General features: G+C 46.4%; 1 protein-coding gene across 3 annotated transcripts in view; it reads left to right on the top strand.

Moving 5' to 3' along the window:
• LOC105495085 (DMRT like family B with proline rich C-terminal 1) overlaps nucleotides 1-21,014 on the top strand; it is a 28,354-nt gene extending 7,340 nt beyond the window's left edge. For 2 of the 3 annotated variants that reach the window (XM_011764267.3, XM_011764266.3), the window contains exons 2-5: nucleotides 12,215-13,438; nucleotides 15,183-15,355; nucleotides 18,324-18,537; nucleotides 20,258-21,014. In XM_011764267.3, the coding sequence (XP_011762569.2) occupies nucleotides 12,625-13,438; nucleotides 15,183-15,355; nucleotides 18,324-18,537; nucleotides 20,258-20,325 (1,269 nt within the window). In that variant the 5' untranslated portion in view covers nucleotides 12,215-12,624 and the 3' untranslated portion in view covers nucleotides 20,326-21,014. The remainder of the gene's footprint in view (nucleotides 1-12,214; nucleotides 13,439-15,182; nucleotides 15,356-18,323; nucleotides 18,538-20,257) is intronic. The other variant, XM_071092745.1, reaches the window with a different exon arrangement.
• Nucleotides 21,015-21,902: the final 888 nt, after the last annotated feature.

The following is a 21,902-nucleotide window of genomic DNA, read 5'->3' as shown; positions in this document are numbered from 1 at the left end:
GCTTTCCTGTACAAATCCATGTCATCTTACACAATCAATTACAAAGTATATCTGCCAGAAAACTTTCTTTGCTTAATTCACCTCCCTTGTGTTTGCCAGACATTCATTTGTATGTAATCTGGACTGGTAAATTGCCTTTTTTTTTTTTTTTTTGACTGTATAGGAAATACTTCTGACAGGATTGTAAGAACACTGCTTACTTTGTTTATGTATCATTTCATGGAACAGTGTTCTATCCAGTAATCAGGAGGTAGTGACCAACTCTCTTACCTATAAAAATGAACCGGAGTAGTTGCCTGAATTATTTTCTCAGAGTGAACTTAATCAGATGACTTCATTCTCCCATAATGAATCTCTATATTCACCATACAAGTTTGGAGAATAGTGTTTTTGGCATGTTATTTTATTTTGTTAGATTTAGCCTAAAGCTGCCTCCTTCCATATTTTAAGTTTGGCCTAAAGGTTTCTCCGTACATAGTGAACTGTAACCTAACTGGATGTGCAAACAGACTGCAACCTACCCTTGTGCCAATCACTGAGTTTCAGCCAATCAAAGTCAGCCAACTGTTCAAACTATGTTCAAATAACGCAACACTGAGCTGTAACCAATCTGGTTGTTTCTGTACCTCACTCTTTTCTGTACATCACTTTCCTTTTTCCATCCATAAATCTTCTTCGACCATGCACCAGTGATGGAGTCTCTGAACCTATTCTGGTTCTGGGGCTGCCCGATTTGCAAATTGTTCTTTACCCAATTCAACTCTGCTAAATTTAATTTGTCTAAGGTTTTTCTTTTTATATACATTTTTTCTTAACAGCAAGCTCATCCTTAATCTTTTTATAATTTTTAAAGCATATGGAGGACACTGAAATTAATAAATTCAAGTCCTTAGGAACTTCATGGGAAGGGGAATTGAATATTTATGAAACACTATGACTTGTCAGTACAGTGAATGCTTCTACTCACTTCTGACACCAAATGTGGATTTTTTCCACACCACCAGTCAGTTGTCCAACTCTCTGGACACCAGTTGGGTATCCAACAATTCAATCCAATTTGGACACTAACCACTTGGAATTCATGTCAAGCCCCACAAGTAAGGGCTTAGTCCCACAAGACTGTCCCCACTTCAGACACCAATTGCAAGTCCAGAGCCTCCCACATTTCTGACCTACTGGCAATATATTGTAGATTCCCACAATCTCCTCCTCGTGTTCAATAATTTGCTAGAATAGCTCACAGAACTCAGGAAAACACTTTACTTACATGTACTGGTTTATTATAAAAGATACAACTCAGGAACAGCCAAATGGAAGAGAGGCATAGGACAGACTACGGGGAAAAGGGACACAGAGCTTCCATATACCCTCTCAGAGCCTGCTAGCCTCCCAGCATGTCAGTGTGTTCACTAACCTGGAAGCTCGTAGAGCCCTGTACTTTGTTTTCATGGAGGTTTCATTACTTGTGCATGGTTAAATCATTGGCTATTGGTGATTAACTCAATCTCCAGTCCCTCTCCCCTCCCCAGAGGTGGGGGTGGGAGCTGAAAGTTCTAATTCTCTTATCATGCCTTGGTCTTCCTGGTGAGCAGCCCCCATCCTGAAGGTATCTAGGGGACCCCAGCCACCAATCACATCATTAGCATACAAAAAGACACTGTTGTCATTCCAGAGATTCCAAGGGTCTTAGAAGCTCCTGTCAGGAACTGGGGATAAAGGGCAAATATCATAACAAATGATGCTCCTATCACCCCTATCACTCAGGAAATTACAAGGGTTTTAGGGACTCTGAGCCAGGAACCAGGACAAAGACCAGATACATATTTCTTATTATATCACAATATCACAGTCAGACACTACGATATAGTAGAGAAAGTGTCACAACTTTGGGCTGAAACAAATTTTGAGTTCCATTTTTTTTCTAGCTGTGTGAATTTAGACAAGTTATTTAGCCTCTTTCTGAGCTTATTTTTCTTTTGTAAATCTGTAATTTGAGTTCATTATAACTACCTTTTATCATTTAGGGTTGCAATAGGAGAGACAATGTGCACGAATGTGTGAGAAGTTGTGCATAGGTATGTGGCTCAGTGCCCTGTACGTTAATAAGCATTCCACAAATGTCAGTTCTGTTACTCACTCCCATTTTCTGGCCTCATTCAATCCTCTCAAAACTCATGTTTCTGTGATGCCAGTTTCTGCTCTTTCTCCTCCACTCAAGTGGATGATTTGGTTAACTAAATTCCTGCTGACTTTGATGATTTGGGACAGGAATTGAAGAAATCATAAGTGGCAGAGATGTGAACTTCTTTGACAATGCCCCAGGATGTGTCACAGCATAAAATAAGCAGGACAGAGATTGTTCACCTGTGGCTGCCTCAGAGCAGGACAGGACAGAGAACGAGGCAGCCTGCCTCCTTTTCCAAATAAACCCTTCCAGCCTGCCTTATTCCGTTGAATTCCAGCTATATCGGTCAATTTGTCCCAGCTTGTCCTGGACAAAACAGGGAGGTTTTACCACTAAAAATCCTGTGTCCCTAAAACTCTTTCAGTCTCAGGCAAATCAGGATGGTCACCATACTTGAGGAGTCTGAGCTATGTCCTTGGCCTCCAGCTATGGGCAGTGTGCTGCAGTACAAGCAGCACAGGCTTTGGAGCCAGGCATACCTGATCCACAGTCTGGACTACTCCACTTCTAGCTATGAAATTTGTAAAGTTTATCCTATATTCTTGATCCTCAGTTTCTTCATCTATGAAATGCATCATATTCTTTCCTAAATTTGCAATGAGCTTCATATTATTAAATGATAGAACAATGCTTGCAATGCTGTAAAACCTTTGTATGTGTTAGTTCTTTCCTTCCTGACTCCCTTAGGAGGAGTTTCATTATTCCCTGGGGTGCCATGTCTCTAAAAATTCCTGAAACCTCAAGTTTCCATGAGGGGAAGTGGCCATTGGGCAGCAGGGGGCACTGTTGCTGCTATTCCATTCTTCCTACCCACTTCTCTGCACCCCCTAGCCTCACACCAAAGGAATAAAGCTTCAGTAAGCCACTGATGAAAGATGGCCAAACGCAAAATCCACACTTGGTTTTAACTTATCTAAATGTGTCCCACATGCTTGCAATAATGTTAAGTGTGTATCTGGACCCTTTTACATCTTGTACATTAATTTATAATCCTTCTCACTCCAGGGCGTTTATGAGGTGCCAGGGGGTCAAATGTTTATTCTTAGAATTATTCAACTCCAGTCAACTAATTATTCTGATGAATTGTATACTTTTTCTTCTTTTTCCTTGACCAGATTGGAAACAATGATAGACATTCAACTGAGATTTATTTGTAAAACTCTGACAGATTGGGAATGATGGAGCTCCTTAAACTGTCTCTTAAAATAAATATTGCTGATTTATCTGGCAAGTTAAAGAGGAAAAAGCAACAATCCCCAAACTGATTAGGCTAAATAAGTTTAACTATGTTTAAAGAAAATGTGTAGGAGGTAATAATCTCTATATGCTTACAAAAAAAACTGTTCATAACAAATCTTCATGCCTTTTCTTGTTTAAGTAATTATTTGTGCAAAGCAAAATTACTATTCCTAGTGGTAGTAATTGTTTACCTGGGGTAGGTTCTGGGGGAGAAGAAGGGCATTAATCAAATACTTTAAAAACTAATTTTCCAGAATTCTTACAATATAAAATGTCCACAGGACTACATTTATCAAGCGACACGTACATAATCGACCTATGCCCTCTGGTCGAGCTTTTAGGCAAAACTGATGGATTCTATATTGTAGGCATGCTGTAACCTTAGTAAATAATGACACCCTTCTTTCTTTTCTAGTTTACACAGTATTTTACTAGTAATTTATACCTAACGAGAAACAGGAAAATATTCCCATAAAAATAACATCATATGTTTGAAGATTCAAAATGCAAACTGGAGTTTTATTAGACTCTTCTAGCTGGCATTTTCTAATAGTAATATTTCCAGTTCTGAAGCACAAGACGGTGTTTTGATCCCATTTAAAAGGCCCTAAATGGTAAAGAGCAGAGATTCATGCTAGTGAAGGTTATCTAACCACCAAGATGGAGGGGGGTATGACGTGGTACACTCTAGCTGAAGATGATGTAACACCTTGAATATGAGCTAATGTGGAAAACTTGGTCTTCAGAAATAGAAGGACTGAGCACACAAATCTCTTGTGCGCTACTGCCCAATAGAAATATAATGAAAGATCATACATATAATTTAAAATTTTCTGGTAGCAACATTAAAAAAGTAAAAAGCCACATTAAAATGTTATTTAATTCAATATGTCCAGGCCGGGCGCGGTGGCTCAAGCCTGTAATCCCAGCACTTTGGGAGGCCGAGATGGGCGGATCACGAGGTCAGGAGATCGAGACAATCCTGGCTGACACGGTGAAACCCCGTCTCTACTAAAAAATACAAAAAAACTAGCCGGGCGAGGTGGCGGGCGCCTGTAGTCCCAGCTACTCGGGAGGCTGAGGCAGGAGAATGGCGTGAACCCGGGAGGCGGAGCTTGCAGTGAGCCTAGATCACGCCACTGCACTCCAGCCTGGGCGGCAGAGCGAGACTCCGTCTCAAAAAAAAAACAAAAAAAAAAACAAAAACAACAACAACAACAACAACAACAAAAATATGTCCAAAATATTATTTCAATATATAATCTATATAAAATTGTTGAGATATTTTGCATTCTTTTCTTCATACTATGTCATTAAAATCTGGTGTGTATTTTATACTTTCAGAGCATCTTAAATTTAACTGGGCACATTTTAAGTGCTCAATAGCCACAGTAAATAATAGGTATAGTATTGGACAGCTGGGGTTTAATCTATGCTTGGAAAGCCTGATGCCACTGTGTAGCTAAATCAAATCCTGTGATTGGAAGTGGCTTGGGATAAGTCAGAAATACTACTTATTCCTCACCCCCCTTCCCTTTGTCCCTTTTTCCTCCTTGATACTATGTAATGCATGCTAACCATGTGCCAGATACCAGACACTGTGCTGGGCTATTCAAATGTATTATCTCATTAATCCTACAAGAGTGAGCCATCTCACCTTATTTCCTTACAGTTAAAGGAAATAACTAAATAATGGCAATATGGCATAGTACTTAGGAGTTCAGACTTGGAGACTATTCACATGTGTTTCTGTCACTTCCTATGTACCTTGGGTAGATATTTCTGAACTTTAAACTTCAATGTTATTTGTCAAATGGACACAATAAAATTACCTACCTTATAGATGTTGTTCTGTGGCTTAGATGAGGCCATGTCTGCAAAGTTGTAAGCATTCATGAAATAATATCACTAAATGGGATAAATGTGCTATACTTTGGGATTTGCAACACGTTTTACAAATATTATTATTGCAACTGAGGCTCAAAGAAGTTAAATAATTTAGCTAAGGTTAACACAGCTAATAACTAATGATCATGTTCTCACCCAGCTGCCTGTCTTTAGAGTAGTATTACTTGCCATCTGTTTTCAGTTACAAAATGGACTGAACTTGTACTGACTCTCTGACATAAAATGTTTAGAAAGGTCTCTCGAAAGATAAATTATTGATATCTATTTGCCTTTCTCATAGAAGCATAACTCTGGAAAAAAATGCTAGATTTTTTGTTTTTTGATAAATAGAAAGTTACTGTTCTAAGAAACTAGACAAGGAACATACACAGAAAAAGGAAGACTCAATTTAATTTTCTTTTTCCTTTGCTCTTTTTGATTCTGCTTTTACCAGAGAACAGTACCTTGAATATAGTAGGCATTCAATGCATGCCTCTTGTGTTAAATTGAGTTTGCATTTTACCACAGGACAGAGATATTAAAGGCTGTATTATTCCCTATTAGCAATGTAGTTTATAGGGACATGTGCCTCTCATATTTTCAGGAAAAAAAATTTGACATTTATAGAAATTTGATAGTACTGTCAAAAATACATGTAATCAGCTACATATACTATTATGGAAGTTTCTGTGGGCTGAGCATGGTGGCTCCTGCCTATAATCCCAGCACTTTGGGAGGCCAAGGCGGGAGGATTGCTTGAGCCAGGAGTTTAAGGGTGAGCTATGCTCGTGCCACTGCACTCCAGCCTAGGTAATAGAGTGAAACCCTGTTGCGAAAAAAAAAAAAAAAAAAAAAGGAAGGAAGGAAGGGAAGAAAGTTCCTGTGGGTGTCAAAAAATGTTTGTTCATCCAATTAGCAAGTAAAAACAAAACAGAACAAAGGTCAGTACAGTAGCACTTGGAGCATGTAGCACCTGGAGCATGCCCTCGCCACCAGGATGATGTACTTTTCCTTTGCTCCCCAGAATTGCTTGTTCCAGTCTTTACCTTCACAGCCTCTCCAACAGCTTTGGTCTGTTTGACTACCTGATGCTCTTCTTTTCTCTCCCTCCTTTGCCTTCCATCCATTACTATTTTGTGCCTCATTTCTCTAAGATTCCTAGGAGAGGTCAGATGAATCTGTTAATGGTATCCCAGGGTTAGAAGGAGCAACCCTGTCTGGCCCAGTGCCAGTTTGGACCATGGCTAGCCTCAAATGTGTGCCCCACCTGGAACAACCACCTCAAAGAAAACCCCACTCAACTCTATTTGAATCTTGCAATACCTGCACGAGTCTTCATTACTTATTGTTTTGCTTTCTGAAAGAATAACCAAAGTTATAGTATGGCCTGGCTCTGCCATGTCATTTCCTCTTCTCCTTGGTCAATTTCCCTCAAGGACTCCTTCCAGGTTACTCTTCCACCTCACTTCTCGCCAGTGTCTCAACCTTGCTGCGCGATAGCCACACTGCAGGCCAGTAAGCCCGTGGGACACACTTCTGCTTTTGTGGCTGGCTACTAACCCTTTAGGCATCAGCTTAGAAATCGGCCCCTCAGGGAAGTCTTCCTTGATTTCTCAAGCCAGTTGAGGATTCCATATGGGCTCTGAAAGCCTGACTTTTATTACTCTGGAATTACTTGTTTACTGTCTGGATTGCCAGCTAGAATGCAGGCCTAAAGGCAAGGATCCTGTCTTTTTACTTACTTCTGCATGCCTTATGCTTAGCACATGGTTGGCACTCAATAAATATTGACCATGGATACAGAAAAGCAGCTAAGCAGGGCATCCTAGGAAGTTTCCCCAGGTTGCTACCCGCTTCACCCCCCTTTGCCCCAACTGTAATAGAGTATATAATGATACGAACATTTCTATTCATCACCAAAGCTTTCTTGGGGAGATCACTGTTTGGTTTAGAAGAAATATTTGGTTAGCAAATATATGGTTAATAACAGAGACTTTGATGTTAGATTTCCTGGTTTTGAATCATGGTTCTGCCACTTAATGGCTGTGAAATCTTGGGAAGTTCTAAACTTCTTTGGTCTCAGTTTTTCATGTATAAAATGGGGGTGATAACAGTAACCTACCTTGGAGGCTTGTTAGTAGGATTATATGACTTAATACATGTAAAGGACTTGAGAGTTCCTGGCACATATAAACAGTTAGAAAGTGCTAAATATTATTATTACTATTATTAAGCCATTAGGGGAGGGGGTAAGCTCAAGACCAAAGTCAGTCCCCCAGTTCTGCTGGTCAGAAGAGTGGCCTTGATCACTGCAGGCTTTCTGTTTTGCTGAGCATTTGTGTAATGTTTGAGGAAAGTTGCTGAAGCCAGTTGCGGAGCAGATAACTTTGACACTGGCAGGAGAGGGAGAACTCATTCACACATGCAACAAGTATTTACTGAATATCAATTTTGTGCTAGACATAAAGGGAAATAAGATAGTCACAGCCCTTACAGAGGCTAACAGAAATAGAGAAAGGAGAGAGGAACTAGAGAGGCTGGGTACTGGCCGGTGGGAGGACAGAGCACTGGTCTGTGGGAAGACAAACCAATGGGTTTGGCACAGCAGAGGAGGATCCTGAGAGAACAGAAATGCTAAGGCAGGATTTTAAAGCATCTGCCATAGGATGTATCATGTAAATCCTCCCCTCCACCTCTTCTATGAAATCTTCAATAAAGTTCTCATTGCTCACTGGAGAGAGCTCGAAGAAGGGAAGATAGCAGATATCTGGGTTATAGCTGCTGGGGGAAAAAGATGCTATAGGCAAAAAAAAAAAAAGCCCTTCCTTACTCTTGAGTGCTGCCAGTAAGGAAACATTCTAGTGCATGCAATATTTAATGATTATAAATGATACCCCCGTGCACTGCATAATGCAAGGCTCTTTAAAATGAATATGAATTAAACAGTACCAGCAGCAATCATATTAACCAAATAGAAGAGGTATTAGGAAACTAGGGACTCTGGGAAAAAAAGCTGGGAGTCATATATGACCACCAAGCATCCTCACCGCAGTTAATTAGTCAAACTGCAATTCTTCAGCAATTGTAAGTTGGCAGACTTTCTTAAATGTAAATATCCCAAGGTTTAGGTGTGGGGAAAGAAGTCATTCACTGTTTATTTACTGCTCCCATCCTTTTTTGACTTCCTGTTTTCTGCTTTTATATCATGTCACTATCTTTTAAAATACTGCCAGGTGCAGTAGTTCATGCCTATAATCTCAGCTCTTAGGGAGGCCAAGGCTAGTGGATCACTTGAGCTTCTGGGCAACATGGTGACACCCCGCCTCTACAAAAAAATACAAGAGTTAGCCAGGTGTGGTGGTGTGTGCCTGTTGTCCCAGCTACTTGGGAGGCTTAAGTGGGCAGATAACCTGAGCCTGGAAGGCGGCGGTAGCAATGAGCAGAGACCACGTCACCGCACGTCAGCCTGGGTTATGAAGCCAGACCCCGTCTCAAAACCAAAAACAAAACAAAAAAACCCAGTTTAAAGAAATGTCTTTGTGGCTGGGCGTGGTGGCTCACGCCTGTATTCCCAGCACTTTGGGAGGCTGAGGGGGGCGGATCACAAGGTCAGGAGATGGCGATCATCCTGGCTAACACGGTGAAACCCCGTCTTTACTAAAAATAGAAAAATTAGCCGGGCGTGGTGGCGGGCGCCTGTAGTCCCAGCTACTCGGGAGGCTGAGTCAGGAGAATGGCGTGAACCCGGGAGGCGGAGCTTGCAGTGAGGTGAGATTGCGCCACTGCACTCCAGCCTGGGCCACAGAGGCAGACTCCGTCTCAAAAAAAAAAAAAAAAAGAAAGAAAGAAATGTCTTTGTATATATACATATGTATATCTTTTTTTTTTTTAAAGCAGCAGTCTAAGAAGTAATCAACCATCAACCCAAACAGAACAAAACTATCAATTTGCCTGAATTTCCAAGAATGAGATAAATAAAACTCTGTTGAATTTTACCTACACAAATTGAGACTTTTGGGGGAAAGAGAGAAATAAACTAGTGTTTTTCTTTGTAGATTTGTTTACTGTGTAAACCCTGCATCTTATAACATGACTACTGATTAAAAAGATATATGGTTATTAACGTTCTCAAAGCACTATGCAAATTCACATCACCTTGGGTATATTTTGCTCCTAAAGCTATCAACTGAATATGGAAGCATTTTGTAGTTAACAAGGCTAAAGTACGTTAACTCAAATAGCTTGCTTTGAAGAAAATTTTTCTTTAAATTATTAATATTAATGAGAAAATGCAAACAGCTTGGGTGGTCAAGCATGAAATAAAATGAGTAGTTTTCATTTTTAGGCCTTATTATCCGATGTCACCTGATGTTCAAATTTAAATTTGATAATGCAGAAAATGACATTACAATTTGCAGTATCATGAAACAATGCAGTTTGTGCCCCAGATTTTTCGACAGCAGTACTGAAACTATGATTTTTAAGTGTCATTTTTGAAAGACAAGGTCAGTGAAAAACACTACACATTTTTTATTGGGTAGTCAGAAAAACAACTTACCTGTCCTTTAACCAATTTTTTTTTTTTTTTTCGACAGGGGCAATGGCACAAATATGGCTCACTGCAGCCTCGATGTTCTGGGCTCAAGCGATCCTCTTGACTTCAGGCGTGCAAGTCACCATGCCTGGCTAATTTTTGTAGAGACATGTTTCGCCATGCTTCCCAGGCTAGTCTGGAACTCCTAGGCTCAAGTTATCCTCCTGCCACGGCCTCCTCAAGTGTTGGGATTACAGGCGTGAGCCACTGCGACCGGCCACTAATCATATATATATATATATAGTTTTATTTATCTCATTCTTGGAAATTCAGGCAAATTGATAGTTTTGTTCTGTTTGGGTTGATGGTTGATTACTTCTTAGACTGCTGCTTTAAAAAAAAAAAGATATACATATGTATATATACAAAGACATTTCTTTCTTTTTTTATATATATATTATATATATTTTATATATATATATATATATATGTATTTCTTTTTGAGACAGAGTCTCCCTCTGTCATCCAGGCTGGAGTGCAAAGGTGCGATCTCAGCTCATTGCAACCTCTGCCTTCTGGGTTCAAGTGATTCTCCTGCCTCAGCCTCCCGAGTAGCTGGGACTACAGGTGCCCGCCACCACACCCAGCTAATTTTTGTGTTTTTTTAAAGTAGAGATGTTGACCAGGCTGGTCTTGAACTTTTGACTTCAAGTGATCCACCTCCCTCGGCCTCCTAAAGTACTGGTATTACAGGCGTGAGCCACTGCACCCGGCCCACTAATCATAGTGTTAAAATAAAAACTTAACTGAGAGGTTGTTACAGCAAAGCAGAAACAAACCTAGACCTCCTTAAATGGATGCAGAGCTACCAGTGAAGTTCCTAACAAGCCAAGTAATACAGGAAACACATACTTACTTTTACTTTCTTATTAAGATTTTTTTTTAAAGCAGAAAAAGACTTTACAAACCCTTTTTCGCTTTCCAGTGTCTAACAAGCCCCCAAATGGTAACTATTTCCTATTCGCAGGCAGCTAGTAAGAAACGCAAGGTACAACTACGATCAGAGACTCAAAAAAATCAAGGTGGACACCAGGCGTGGGCTTCTCCCATTCTACCACCAGAAAGAGAGGAATTCAAAGAAAGGGCAATGAAAAATGCACAAATTTTAGCCACTTTTTTTTTTTTCTTTTCTTTTTTGAGACAGAGTCTCGCTCTGTCGCCCAGGCTGGAGCGCAGTGGCCGGATCTCAGCTCACTGCAAGTTCCGCTTCCCGGGTTCACGCCATTCTCCTGCTTCAGCCTCCCGAGTAGCTGGGACTACAGGCGCCTGCCACCTCGCCCGGCTAGTTTTTCTGTATTTTTTTAGTAGAGACGGGGTTTCACCGTGTTAGCCAGGATGGTCCCAATCTCCTGACCTCGTGATCAGCCCGTCTCGGCCTCCCAAAGTGCTGGGATTACAGGCTTGAGCCACCGTGCCCGGCCTTAGCCACTTGTTAACTGTAACTCCTCCTTAAATGTGACTGATCTACTTAGAAGCTTTTCGGCTTGTTAGTGACCCATTTTTTCCTTTTTTAGGACAAAGAAGGGAGGAGAGGGGAGGGGAGGAAAATGGAGGCAGTGGGGAGGTAGGGGGAAAAGAGAGAGAGAGAGGCCTCAGGGTGTCACAAATTTGTTTTTAAAAGATGAATTAATGGCTGGGCACGGTGGCTCACACCTGTAATCCCAGCACTTTGGGAGGCCCAGGCAGGTGGATCACCTGAGGTTAGGAGTTCAAGACCAGCCTGGCCAACATGGCGAAAACCCCGTCTCTACTAAAAATACAAAAATTAGCTGGGCATGGTGGCGGGTGACTGTAATCCAAGCTACTCAGGAGGCTGAGGCAGGAGAATCGCTTGAACCTGGGAGGCAGAGGTTGCAGTGGGCCGAGATGACGCCACTGCCCTACAGCCTGGGTGACAGAGTGAGACTCTGTCTCAAAAAAAAAAAAAAAAGAAAAAACAAAACAAAACAAAAAAACCTTAATGTCCTTGGGTAAACTATGACGTTTGTGTTAGCTTTTCAGATGTCCCAATATTTGCGTTGTTTTATAAGGATAACAAAATTCATGATGAGGTTAAGCAATTACTGAAGCTAGTGCTAGACAGTTTTTTAATTTAATTTTTTAGAAACAGGGGTCTTGCAGAATTTGTTTTATTTAATTTTTTAGAAACAGGAGTCTCGCTATGTTGCTCATGTTGGTCTCCAACTTCTGGGCTCAAGTGATCCTCACAAGCAGCTAGGGCTACAGGCACAGGACACTATGCCAGGCTTAGTGCCAGAATATTCTGCCTATTTTACTTTAAAATATTCTAAGTATGCTTACTTTGGAAGGCATGAACATCAGCAATGTGCCATCCTCCAGAAGAGGATTTCTACACAAAGACTCTCAAGAAACGGGAATTACTGCAAGGGCATACCCTTGAGCAACCATCACACTGCACTGAGCTCTTGAAAATATTCTGGAATATCCTGGAAGCATCTCTGCACGGCAGAGAAGTGAAATGCCACAGAAGCAGCAGCTTTAGGGAGGAGAAATACGGTTTGCCTCTTACAGTGCTTTTCTACACTGAAAGCTACATTCCTCCCGAGCTTTAAATCTGTGGACCGTTGAATATCACTCCGCCTTTCCTGAAGTTACAAATACCTTCCGTCGGTGGCGGGAATAGAGTTTGGAAAATTACATGCCTAAGACTTCAGATAAGCTAAATGACATACATGCAATAGAATCCCATTAAGAATTTATGCAACCCAGTCCATTGCATCTAATTACCCAAAGCACAGAAACTCTCCAAACTGTGCACCCCCCAAAAGGAGGGAAAATGCAAGGTTCTTGCTGCAGTTCCCGGGACACACTGCGAGGTGCTTTGTTACAAGTGTATCCAATGTCCCCAGAACCAGGGACTTGTGGGGCGCGGCTCATCCCAGCGCCACTTGCTCTGCAGCTCCCAGAGGTGGTGGTTGTGCTACGAAGGCTGACCCTGCCAATGGCCGACAAGATGGTGCGCACCCCTAAGTGCTCGAGATGCAGGAACCATGGCTTCCTGGTGCCCGTCAAGGGCCACGCAGGCAAATGCCGCTGGAAGCAGTGCCTCTGCGAGAAGTGCTACCTGATCTCCGAGCGCCAGAAGATCATGGCCGCGCAGAAGGTGCTCAAGACGCAGGCCGCCGAGGAGGAGCAGGAGGCGGCCCTGTGTGCGCAGGGTCCAGAGCAGGCCTCCGGGGCCGCGGCCGCCGCGCCCGTTCCCCTCCCGAGCGGGAGCCTGCGCCCTCTGCCTCCGGGGACTCCCTCCGGAGACGCCGAGCCGGGACCCGAGGGCCGCGCGGCCGCCTGCTTCTTCGAGCGGCCCCCGCGGGGCCGGAGTCCCGGCCCGAGCGCCTTCCAACCGGTTCTGGGCGGCCGCGGCCACGTGGAGCCGAGCGAGCGAGCCGCCGTGGCGATGCCCAGCCTTGCGGGACCCCCTTTTGGGGCGGAGGCCACAGGCAGTGGCTACCCCGGCCCCCTGGACCTGCGCAGGCCGCTGCGGCCCGTGCCTGGCCCGCCATTCACCGACTTTGGTAAGTCGTGGCCTCAGTCCCGCGGTGGACTCCCCGAGCTGGCAGTACAGGCCAGCCCGGATGGGCAGCTGGCATAGGGGTTTGGGGTGGGGAGAATGCTTTCCACGGGTAACGTACCTTCTGCTTTAAGAAACCCTTCTTGGAACGGGGATTTGGATTGGGTACCTTTTCGCAAAAAGGAAACATAAGGGAATGGGCGGTTCAGAGGGCTTTTTTTTTTTTTTTTTTTTGAGACGGAGTCTCGCTGTGTCACCCAGGCTGGAGTGCAGTGGCGCGATCTCGGCTCACTGCAAGCTCCGCCTCCCGGGTTCACGCCATTCTCCTGCCTCAGCCTCCTAATAGCTGGGACTACAGGCGCCCGCCACCACGCCTGGCTAGTTTTTTGTATTTTTAGTAGAGACGGGGTTTCACCATGTTAGCCAGGATGGTCTCGATCTCCTGACCTCGTGATCCACCCGCCTCGGCCTCCCAAAGTGCTGGGATTACAGGCTTGAGCCACCGCGCTTGGCTCAAAGGGCTTTTAACATTTAGCTGTAGTTTGTGCCATTCTGGCATGCAAGAACAAAATGGCGTCCAGTCGACTTAGCAGTGCTTCCTCCTCCGGGAAGAGGCCTCGAGGAGCCCAGTCCTACTGCGCTTGCGCACCTCTTCCCGCCATTTCCTTGGGCTGGAGGCTCCTCCTCCAGAATAAGAGAATTTTCCTGCCGGCAGGTTAGCGCAAGGACGACTGCGCCTGCGCACTCTTCCTTCCCTGTTCGCGGTCGGGAGGCTCCTCCCCTCAGCACGGCCCTGGACCAGTGCGCCTGTGCACCTCTTCCCTCCCTTTCCCCACGTGCGGGTGAGCCGAGCCTGCTGCTTTACTACACGTAAGAGAACAGTTGGTCTGTAAAGATGTTGCCTTTCTTTTTGCCCCTCACCTGGTACATAAATTACATTGTTCCCTGTGCCTTGGAGCTTTCGGTATTGAAGTACAGTTTCAAGTCACATGTACATTTGAAGCTTTAAAAGCCCCGGGGTTTGGTGTGTACGCGTTTTCCTGGTGTCTCCCCATGGTGGTGTCGTGGGACGGGCTGAGGCCGAGGCGGGAGCCTGGGTCACGCTGGACAAGCTCCTGCCCTCTGTGTGCCAGGGCATTGGTCCAGAGGCTTCCGCAGGCTCGTCCCGCCTTCCTGACTTTCCAGGAAAATCTAGGTCCCCAGGGAACGCCCCATCTGATGGGGTCACAGGTCTGAAACCGCAATTCTAAGAGAAGCCGCCTTTCTTTGTTCCATCTCAACAGACAAGCAGGGCTGGGCTGAACTATGAGCCAGGCATTCGTGATGAAGGACGCGGGTCACATTTCTTGCCCTCAGGGACCTTGTCCTTGTGGGAGGGACAGGGTTGATTGAAGAGTCACACAAATCGCTGTCCAGAGCTCGAGCCATGGCCGGGTTCACTGTTGACCCGGAGGAAGAGGAACTTGGCACGGAGGACTCGTAGAGGCAGAGTGTGGGCGGACGGCGTGTGGGCAGCGGGGAGCCGCAGGCCGGGGGCCCACAGCGGGCTTGATGGCCGTGCCGAGGACTCTCCAAGAGCAGCGGGGCTGGCTGAAGGATGGAGATGCAGTGAGGGCCCAGCGGAAGGAAGGGCGGGGTGGGCTTTCTGTGCTTGGACAGCAGCGCTTACGACTCCGCCGGCCTGTGCCACCCTGCGGATGCTTTTCCCAGCGGTGTCTAACACTTCCCTCCTTGCTTGCCTTCTTCAGGGCGCCCTGTGAGCATCAACCCGGACCGTGCACTGGGCCCTGAGTACCCTGGCGGCTCCAGCATGCACCCCTACTGCCCGTTCCCGCTGGGCTACCTGGACGCCCCTCCTGGCGTCCCCCTGCAGCAGGGCTTCCGGCATGTGTCCCGCAGCCAGTACCAAGGCGGAGGCTTGGTGAGTCCCACCCCTCATTTCTTGCCAGCTTCCTCCTCCTCCCAGCAGCCCCTGTTGCCTTGATGGATCCTCATTCCCAGGAAGCCAGCTGTCATAAACTGTGTGCCCACTCCATGCCAGCCCCCGAGTGCTGGTGGATGGCTTTAGGCACTGCCCAGACACAGTGTGTGTGTCTCTGGGAGCACACGTGTGGACCAGTCTGCACCACTCGGCCTGGGCTATGGCCTGTGCTTTTCAGGGCAGTGGGCTGAAAGACTCTGAGCATTCAGGGTGACCCCTTCCTTGACTGATGCTGATGCTGGAAGGGCCCTTCATTTTGCTGGACTCCAGAAAGGTAATATCACCTTACTGGGACCACAAAATTTAAGGCAGAGTCAGGACCAGAGGTAGACTCCCTGCCCACAGGTAGAGCACGCTTGAGACTGCAGAGGGCTTTCAGGAGGAGGTGGCATTTGAACTGAGTCATGAAAAATACGGAAACCTTCCCCCAAACACCTGACACTTTAGGAAATACCTGTTGAAAGAATGAAATTTAATCCTTTTATAAGATTAGTAAAGGTCAGTCGTTAGCTGGTATTCTGTCTAAGCTGGGAATTTTGAGAACCGAGTGTGTAAAGTCAGTTCACCCCTGTGGTGTGTACTACGAGGCAGGTGTGATTGAGTTTTATGGCCTTGGTTACCAGCTCCTTCCAGACTAGGATGACTGAAAGCCCTCTCTCTCCCTAATGAAAGTCATTAGCCGCACAGTGTGGAGCCAGTCCAATGGGGCTCGAGCTGCACCCGGGCATGTTGGGCACACAGGTCACTGGGTCCTTACTCCTGCTTCAGCCTGGCGGCAACAGCTTCTCTTCCACTTGTCTTAGATGTTGTAAAATTGTGCTTAAAAATCATTTTCCACTGATTCAAGGGAAAAAAGTTTGAAAGCCACTGGCCTTGATAATTCCAGGGTGCCTATTGAACCTTCAAGGTAGGTGTTGTACCCCATTGTAGCATTGAGAAAAAAAGGCTCAGAGAAGTTAAGCTTTTGGCCAGGGTCACAAAACTGGTGAGAGAGAGACTAGGATTCCAGTTACACAGCTGGTTGGTGACAGAGCCAGGTCAGGTCTGGGGTCTAGGTGCTTTCCATTGCCCCTCCCTCTCTCCCACAGAGGTAGAACACACATAGCCCTTTACTCACACCAGCACTGCTGCCTGCCTGACATCTGTGGGCACTGCCCAGGGAGAGCCAGGCATCTCCAGCCTCCACACAAAGAGAGGGGCTCTGGCCAAGTAGAGCACGCTCCGTCTGCTCACACAGAAGCCTGGAGCCTGGCGTCCAGGGCAGGGCTCTGATTGACAGGCCTGCCAGACGGCCTTTGTTAAGAGTGTGATCTCAGTCAGTTTATCTGGGCCCAAGCTGCCACCACAGGCCCCCAGCAGGAGCTGTGATCCAGGGAGATGCTTGGCTGAGCAGCTCAGAATTAAAGCACTAATAATCCCCCTTCTACCCTCTCATGTCTGGAGAGAGAATCAGGCATTGATTTGTGAGCTGTTTCAAACCCAAGAGCCCCTGAATCACTTTCATCCTTGTCCTGCTGCCCCCTGCCAAGGCTTGGAGGTGCTCTCCAGAACAGCTTCCTCCTTCCTGTTCCTGTCCCTGCCCATCTGCTGCTGCTTGGCTCCCTCTGCTCTCCTGTTCACAGGACAGCACCGGCCGTGGAGCTGGGCAGACCTAGGGTCCAATCCTGCCTTCTCCATCGTGTCCCAGCCATGTGACCCATGGCAGTTACCTGACCTCTGAGGACCTCACTCAGGTCTTGGTCTGTAAAGTGGGGGTGGGAGGACCTGTCTATTAGGGCTCCTGAGTAGAATACATAAGGTGATGCATGTAAAATACCTAGCACAGGGTCTGGCACATAGTAGGTACTTAAAAGTGGGCTTTCTTCCCTTCCTGGTGGTTGAATGAAGTTCAACCAGGTTAGCTGGGTTAATCTAAGGAGATTTTTGCAGACTCTTCCAAGCCTTTAATATGCTCATGTGTGACCCACTAATGTGGGGAACAGTATATGGGGTTTCTCAAAGTCACTTAACAAATAACACTTTTAGAGTACTAAAAAATACTTTGTAAGACACCAGGACTCCATGAAACTCAGCTCAGGAAGTGTTGCTCTGAAGCATCTAGATAGAGAAGTAAACAGCGGGAACTACATCCAAAACTCAGTATTATTTCTTACGACATTTGTGTGTTTCTCGGTTAAGCTCTGAGCTGTGTAGTCATCCCCCCTCCAGATCCTGTGATGGGTCCCTGTGCTGTGGTAAGGGATTGGATTCTATCCCTTGAAGAAGGAACAGAAGCAGCAAAATGTTGATCAGTGAGGCCACTTGTCTGAAGTCACCCAGCGTATCTTGCTTCAGAAACAGCTGCTCTACACCCACATTGCCAACCTCTTCTCCCAAAGGCCCCGCTGGCACTTGAGTTTAAGTGACCACATGTGCCAGACAGGGGGTCCTGTGGGCTTGGGATGCATTCAGACCCTTCCCCAGTGCAGAGCAGCGCTGGACAGCTGAGTGGGCTGTGGAGTCAGCCAACTTGAGATCCAGTTCTGCCCTTAACCACAAAGTAGCTCTGGGGCCCTGGGCCCGTAGTTTCATCTCACTGAACCTATTTTTTCATCTTTACAGCAGGAATAGTAATAGAACCCCCTCCTAGGATTGTGAGCACAGTCGCCCTGGCATATACAGAAGGGCTCTGTCACTGTGACCATTCAGCTGTTCCCATGCTTATCTTAGGTTGCCTGTATTCCTTCTTGCCTCCAATAATTTGGCAGGTGTTTGCTGAATGCCGCCTTCCGAGTGCCTGTGCCTGTGTGTTTGGGGCCATGAATCTCCCCATCAGGAGCCCCCCACTTCGGGGGTGAGAGCTATGTTTGGTCAGCCCATCTGGCTAACTCTCTCTCCACTCTGCTTCTCTGCTGTGCGTGCTGTGCAGGCATCAGAACCAGTGGGAGACTTCCAGCCAAGCTACTACCTGCCGCCGCCACCACTGCCGCCCCTTCCACCACTTCCACCACTTCCACCACAGCCCCAGTTCCTCCCGCCAGGCTACCTCTCTGCGCTCCACTTCCTCCCCCCGCCACCGCCACCACCGCCTCCATCATCTTTCTCACTGACCGTCCTGTTTGATACTGACAAGGAGAACACTGGTGAGTGAGCTCCAGTCTTCCAGCTTCTGCCAGAGCCAGGGAGACTTTCTGGAGGAAGAGGTACCTAATCTGAAGAAAGTTTAGGTGTGGAGAGAAGTGATGTGGAATTTAAGGGTGCTGAGCCCTAGGATGAGCTCCTTCTTATACTCCTCCTCCAGTCCCCATAAGCACACACCTACGGGAGGTGGGAATGGGATTCCAGATGAGGAAATCAGGGCCTCCAGCAGTTCTCGTGGGTGTAAATGGCAGAGCTGGGATTTGAACAGAGTTCTCAGCCTAGCTCCCAGTCCAGTGCCTGTTCACTGACCTTATTGGCTCCATGGGCAGAGCTGTGGAGGACAGCAGGCATGTGGTGCGTTTGGAAGACTGGAGGTGCCAGGCCTCTCTGGCTGGGGTAGGAGAGCAGATGCAGAGCCTGGAGCTGCAGCAGGAGCCCGTGTGGTGGGGCTATGCCTCTGCCCCAGGCTGCTCTGAGGGAACCAGACCAGAAGCTAGAGAATCTGTCCTTCACAAGCTCTGCCACTGGGGCACTGGATGGTCCTGGGCACTGAGGCTTTTCAGCTATAAAAGGGGCCCCCTTACTAGGTTACTGTGAGGGTCGAGGAAACTTTTGGATGTGAAAATGTTTTGGGTTTTCTTTTGAGGGCCCTTGCAGCTTTAAAGCTTCTAGGACTTTTTTCCTTTCAGTCTTCCCCTTGGGCTCCTATGATTTGGAAAGAACTGACAAACTCAACTAGGCCTTTAAAATGACTGTCAGACCATCTTATGAGCTAGGGGAGTCTGGTGGTATCACCATTTTACTGAAGAGGAAACTGAGGCCTGTTGGACACTTCCTGTGTGTGCAGTGCCTAGATCCAGTAGCTGGAGAGGTGGTGTCATGTGGCTGAAAGCCACTGGCCCCAGTGCTGGGTAGCCTGGCTGCAGCACTTGCCCAACTGTGTAACTTGGGCAAGCTCATTCACTCTTTGGTGCTCCAGTTTCATCATGTGTAAAAGCAGAGAAATAGTGGTCCCTACCTCATGAGGATTCTGAGGATTAAATAGAACCTGAAGTGATGAAGGCATTGGTGAAGGTGGCCTATCACTGTGTTTCACTTAGTACCCTTGCTGCCATTGCAAGGTGGATACGTCTCGTTTTTCAGAAGGGGAAGCTGAGGTTCAGAGCTGTGGAGTATCTTGCTCATTCCTCCCAGCTTGGGAGGAGCAGAGCAAGAGCTGGAACTTGAATCTGAATCACATGGCCAAGGCTAGGATTCCAGGCTCCTGACACCTAACGAATTAAAGAAAATTCATTCTCTCCTAGGGCTGGGTATGATGAGAAAGGCTTATGGAAAATCTATATCTGGGCTAGGCACCGTGACTCACACCTGTAATCCCAGCACTGTGGGGAGGGCAAGGTGGGTGGATCACCTGAAGTCAGGAGTTCAAGACCAGCCTGGCCAACATGGGGCAACCCCATCTCTGCTAAAAATACAAAAATTAACTGGGTGTGTTGGTGGGTACCTGTAATCCCAGCTACTCAGGAGGCTGAGGCAGGAGAATCGCTTGAACCTGGGAGGTAGAGGTTGCAGTGAGCCGAGCCTGGGCGACGGAGAGAGACTCCGTCTCAAAAAAATAAAATAAATTAAAATAAAATAAGAAAAAAAAAGAAAATCTTCATCTGCAAATAGGTAGTCATTTTCCCTCTTTCTGAATCCAGCTGCCTTCTTTGTCTTTCACAGATGATCAGGATGCAGAGGTGCCACCGGGTGAGCCCAGCCAGCCATCGTCTCAGGAGCAGTCCGACTAGGCCCCAGGCCTGCCCTCCAGGCCAGCAGAGTGGGGCACTGGGGGGCGACAGCAACAGTTTTCTTGTCTTCATTCAGTGATGTGTGGGAGGAAGGAGGTTGATAGCATAGATGGCAACTGATTCCCAGTTCAATATAGGAGGAAGGAGGGCGATTTCTAAGTTTCAGTTCTGCGCTGTACAGTTGAAGAGGAGTATGGAGGAAGTTATTACTGGGGAAGGACCAGGGCTCTGAGGAGTGGGCGCTGGGAGAAGCTCCCATTTAGGAATGAATTTAACTGTCCTTGGGTTGCACTGCCGTTTATTGGAACAAGCCCCAGAGGCAGTATTTGATTTCCTCAGGCCCCACTCCAGGACAGAAGGCATCATCTATTTCAGCCTTCTGCTGCCTTTGCCTGGTCCTCCAGGGCACTGGGGGCACCACAGACATCGAGATTCCAGTTCATCCAGGTGGCTGGAGCCAGCAGCCAGGACCAGGGTCGTTGACAGCAGGTTCTGCAGCGTCCTGCCTTGCTGCTCTGTCCCCTACATCTTCCTGACCACAGCCCCTTGCCCCTTCTCTAAGGGGTTTTACTAGCATGCATCCTGGCTGCTGGGGCTACTTCATTCCCCCTCCATAAAGTTTCAGCCATTATGGGCATTGGTTTTAAAAAATTTATTAGTTTGACTATTTGATGTTTTTATAGTGATTGCCAACTTTAAAAAGTAGGCTGTTCATAAGCACTGATGCAGTCCCTAGGGAATAGAATGGTGCCTCTGATCGCCTGTGACATGAATAGTTTCTTATCTGAGGACAGTTGGCTATTGAAATAAAATGAGCAATGGAAATCCTGGTGGAAGGCTTATTCTCCCTTTGGTCCTGGTGGAAGGCAGGGTTGGCAGGAGCCTGGGTTGGGGAGATTGGGGGCCTGGGTTTGTGGCCTGTGGCTGGCCTTGACTGCACTTGCTTAGGCATGCCCTCCCCGTTCTACCTCCCCCTTCTTTATCAAGTGAGGGGATTGGGCCAGGCTAGTAGACTTCTTTATTATTACTGCTGTTATTTTAAGCAGTAGAGACCTTTTAAAGAAATCTGATGCAGACACACAAAATGTAAAGATGTCTTAGTTTCCTTCCTCCAGCTCCTTCCATAGTCCCTGCATAGGAACATGCATTTAAAAAAAACCAGAACTTGAACCAATTCTGTTTTAGGGTCCTGAGCTTCTTTCCTTGGTTGCATTTATACCTTCATTTAGAAGACATCCTGTGTCTCTACTAGATTAAGAACCTGACAGTCCCTAGCTCTGCCCATGAGATACATGACATCTAGTTGGAGAGACAGAGAGTCTTAGGGGATTCATACTAGAACACAGAGGTAGAGAGGCTATGGGAGTGGTCAGAGAAAGCCTGCAGGAGTCAGGGCCTCAACCACATTGTAAGGGGCAATAATGAGTTAAGCAGAGAAGAGAGATGAGTACTCCCAGTAAGGGTGCAGAGGAGGATGGGGACCTGGTGTAAAGGATTCCAGGGTCACGGCAGTGTCCTGTTCTCTGTCCAGGGAATGGCTGGCACCCAAGAGAACAGGTCAACTTTACTTCCTCTTT

Source organism: Macaca nemestrina, chromosome 1 (assembly GCF_043159975.1).
Source record: "Macaca nemestrina isolate mMacNem1 chromosome 1, mMacNem.hap1, whole genome shotgun sequence".
In the NCBI taxonomy this organism is placed as follows: domain Eukaryota; kingdom Metazoa; phylum Chordata; class Mammalia; order Primates; family Cercopithecidae; genus Macaca; species Macaca nemestrina.
Note: the sequence above shows the minus strand (reverse complement) of the source record. Positions and strands in the feature narration are given on the sequence as shown.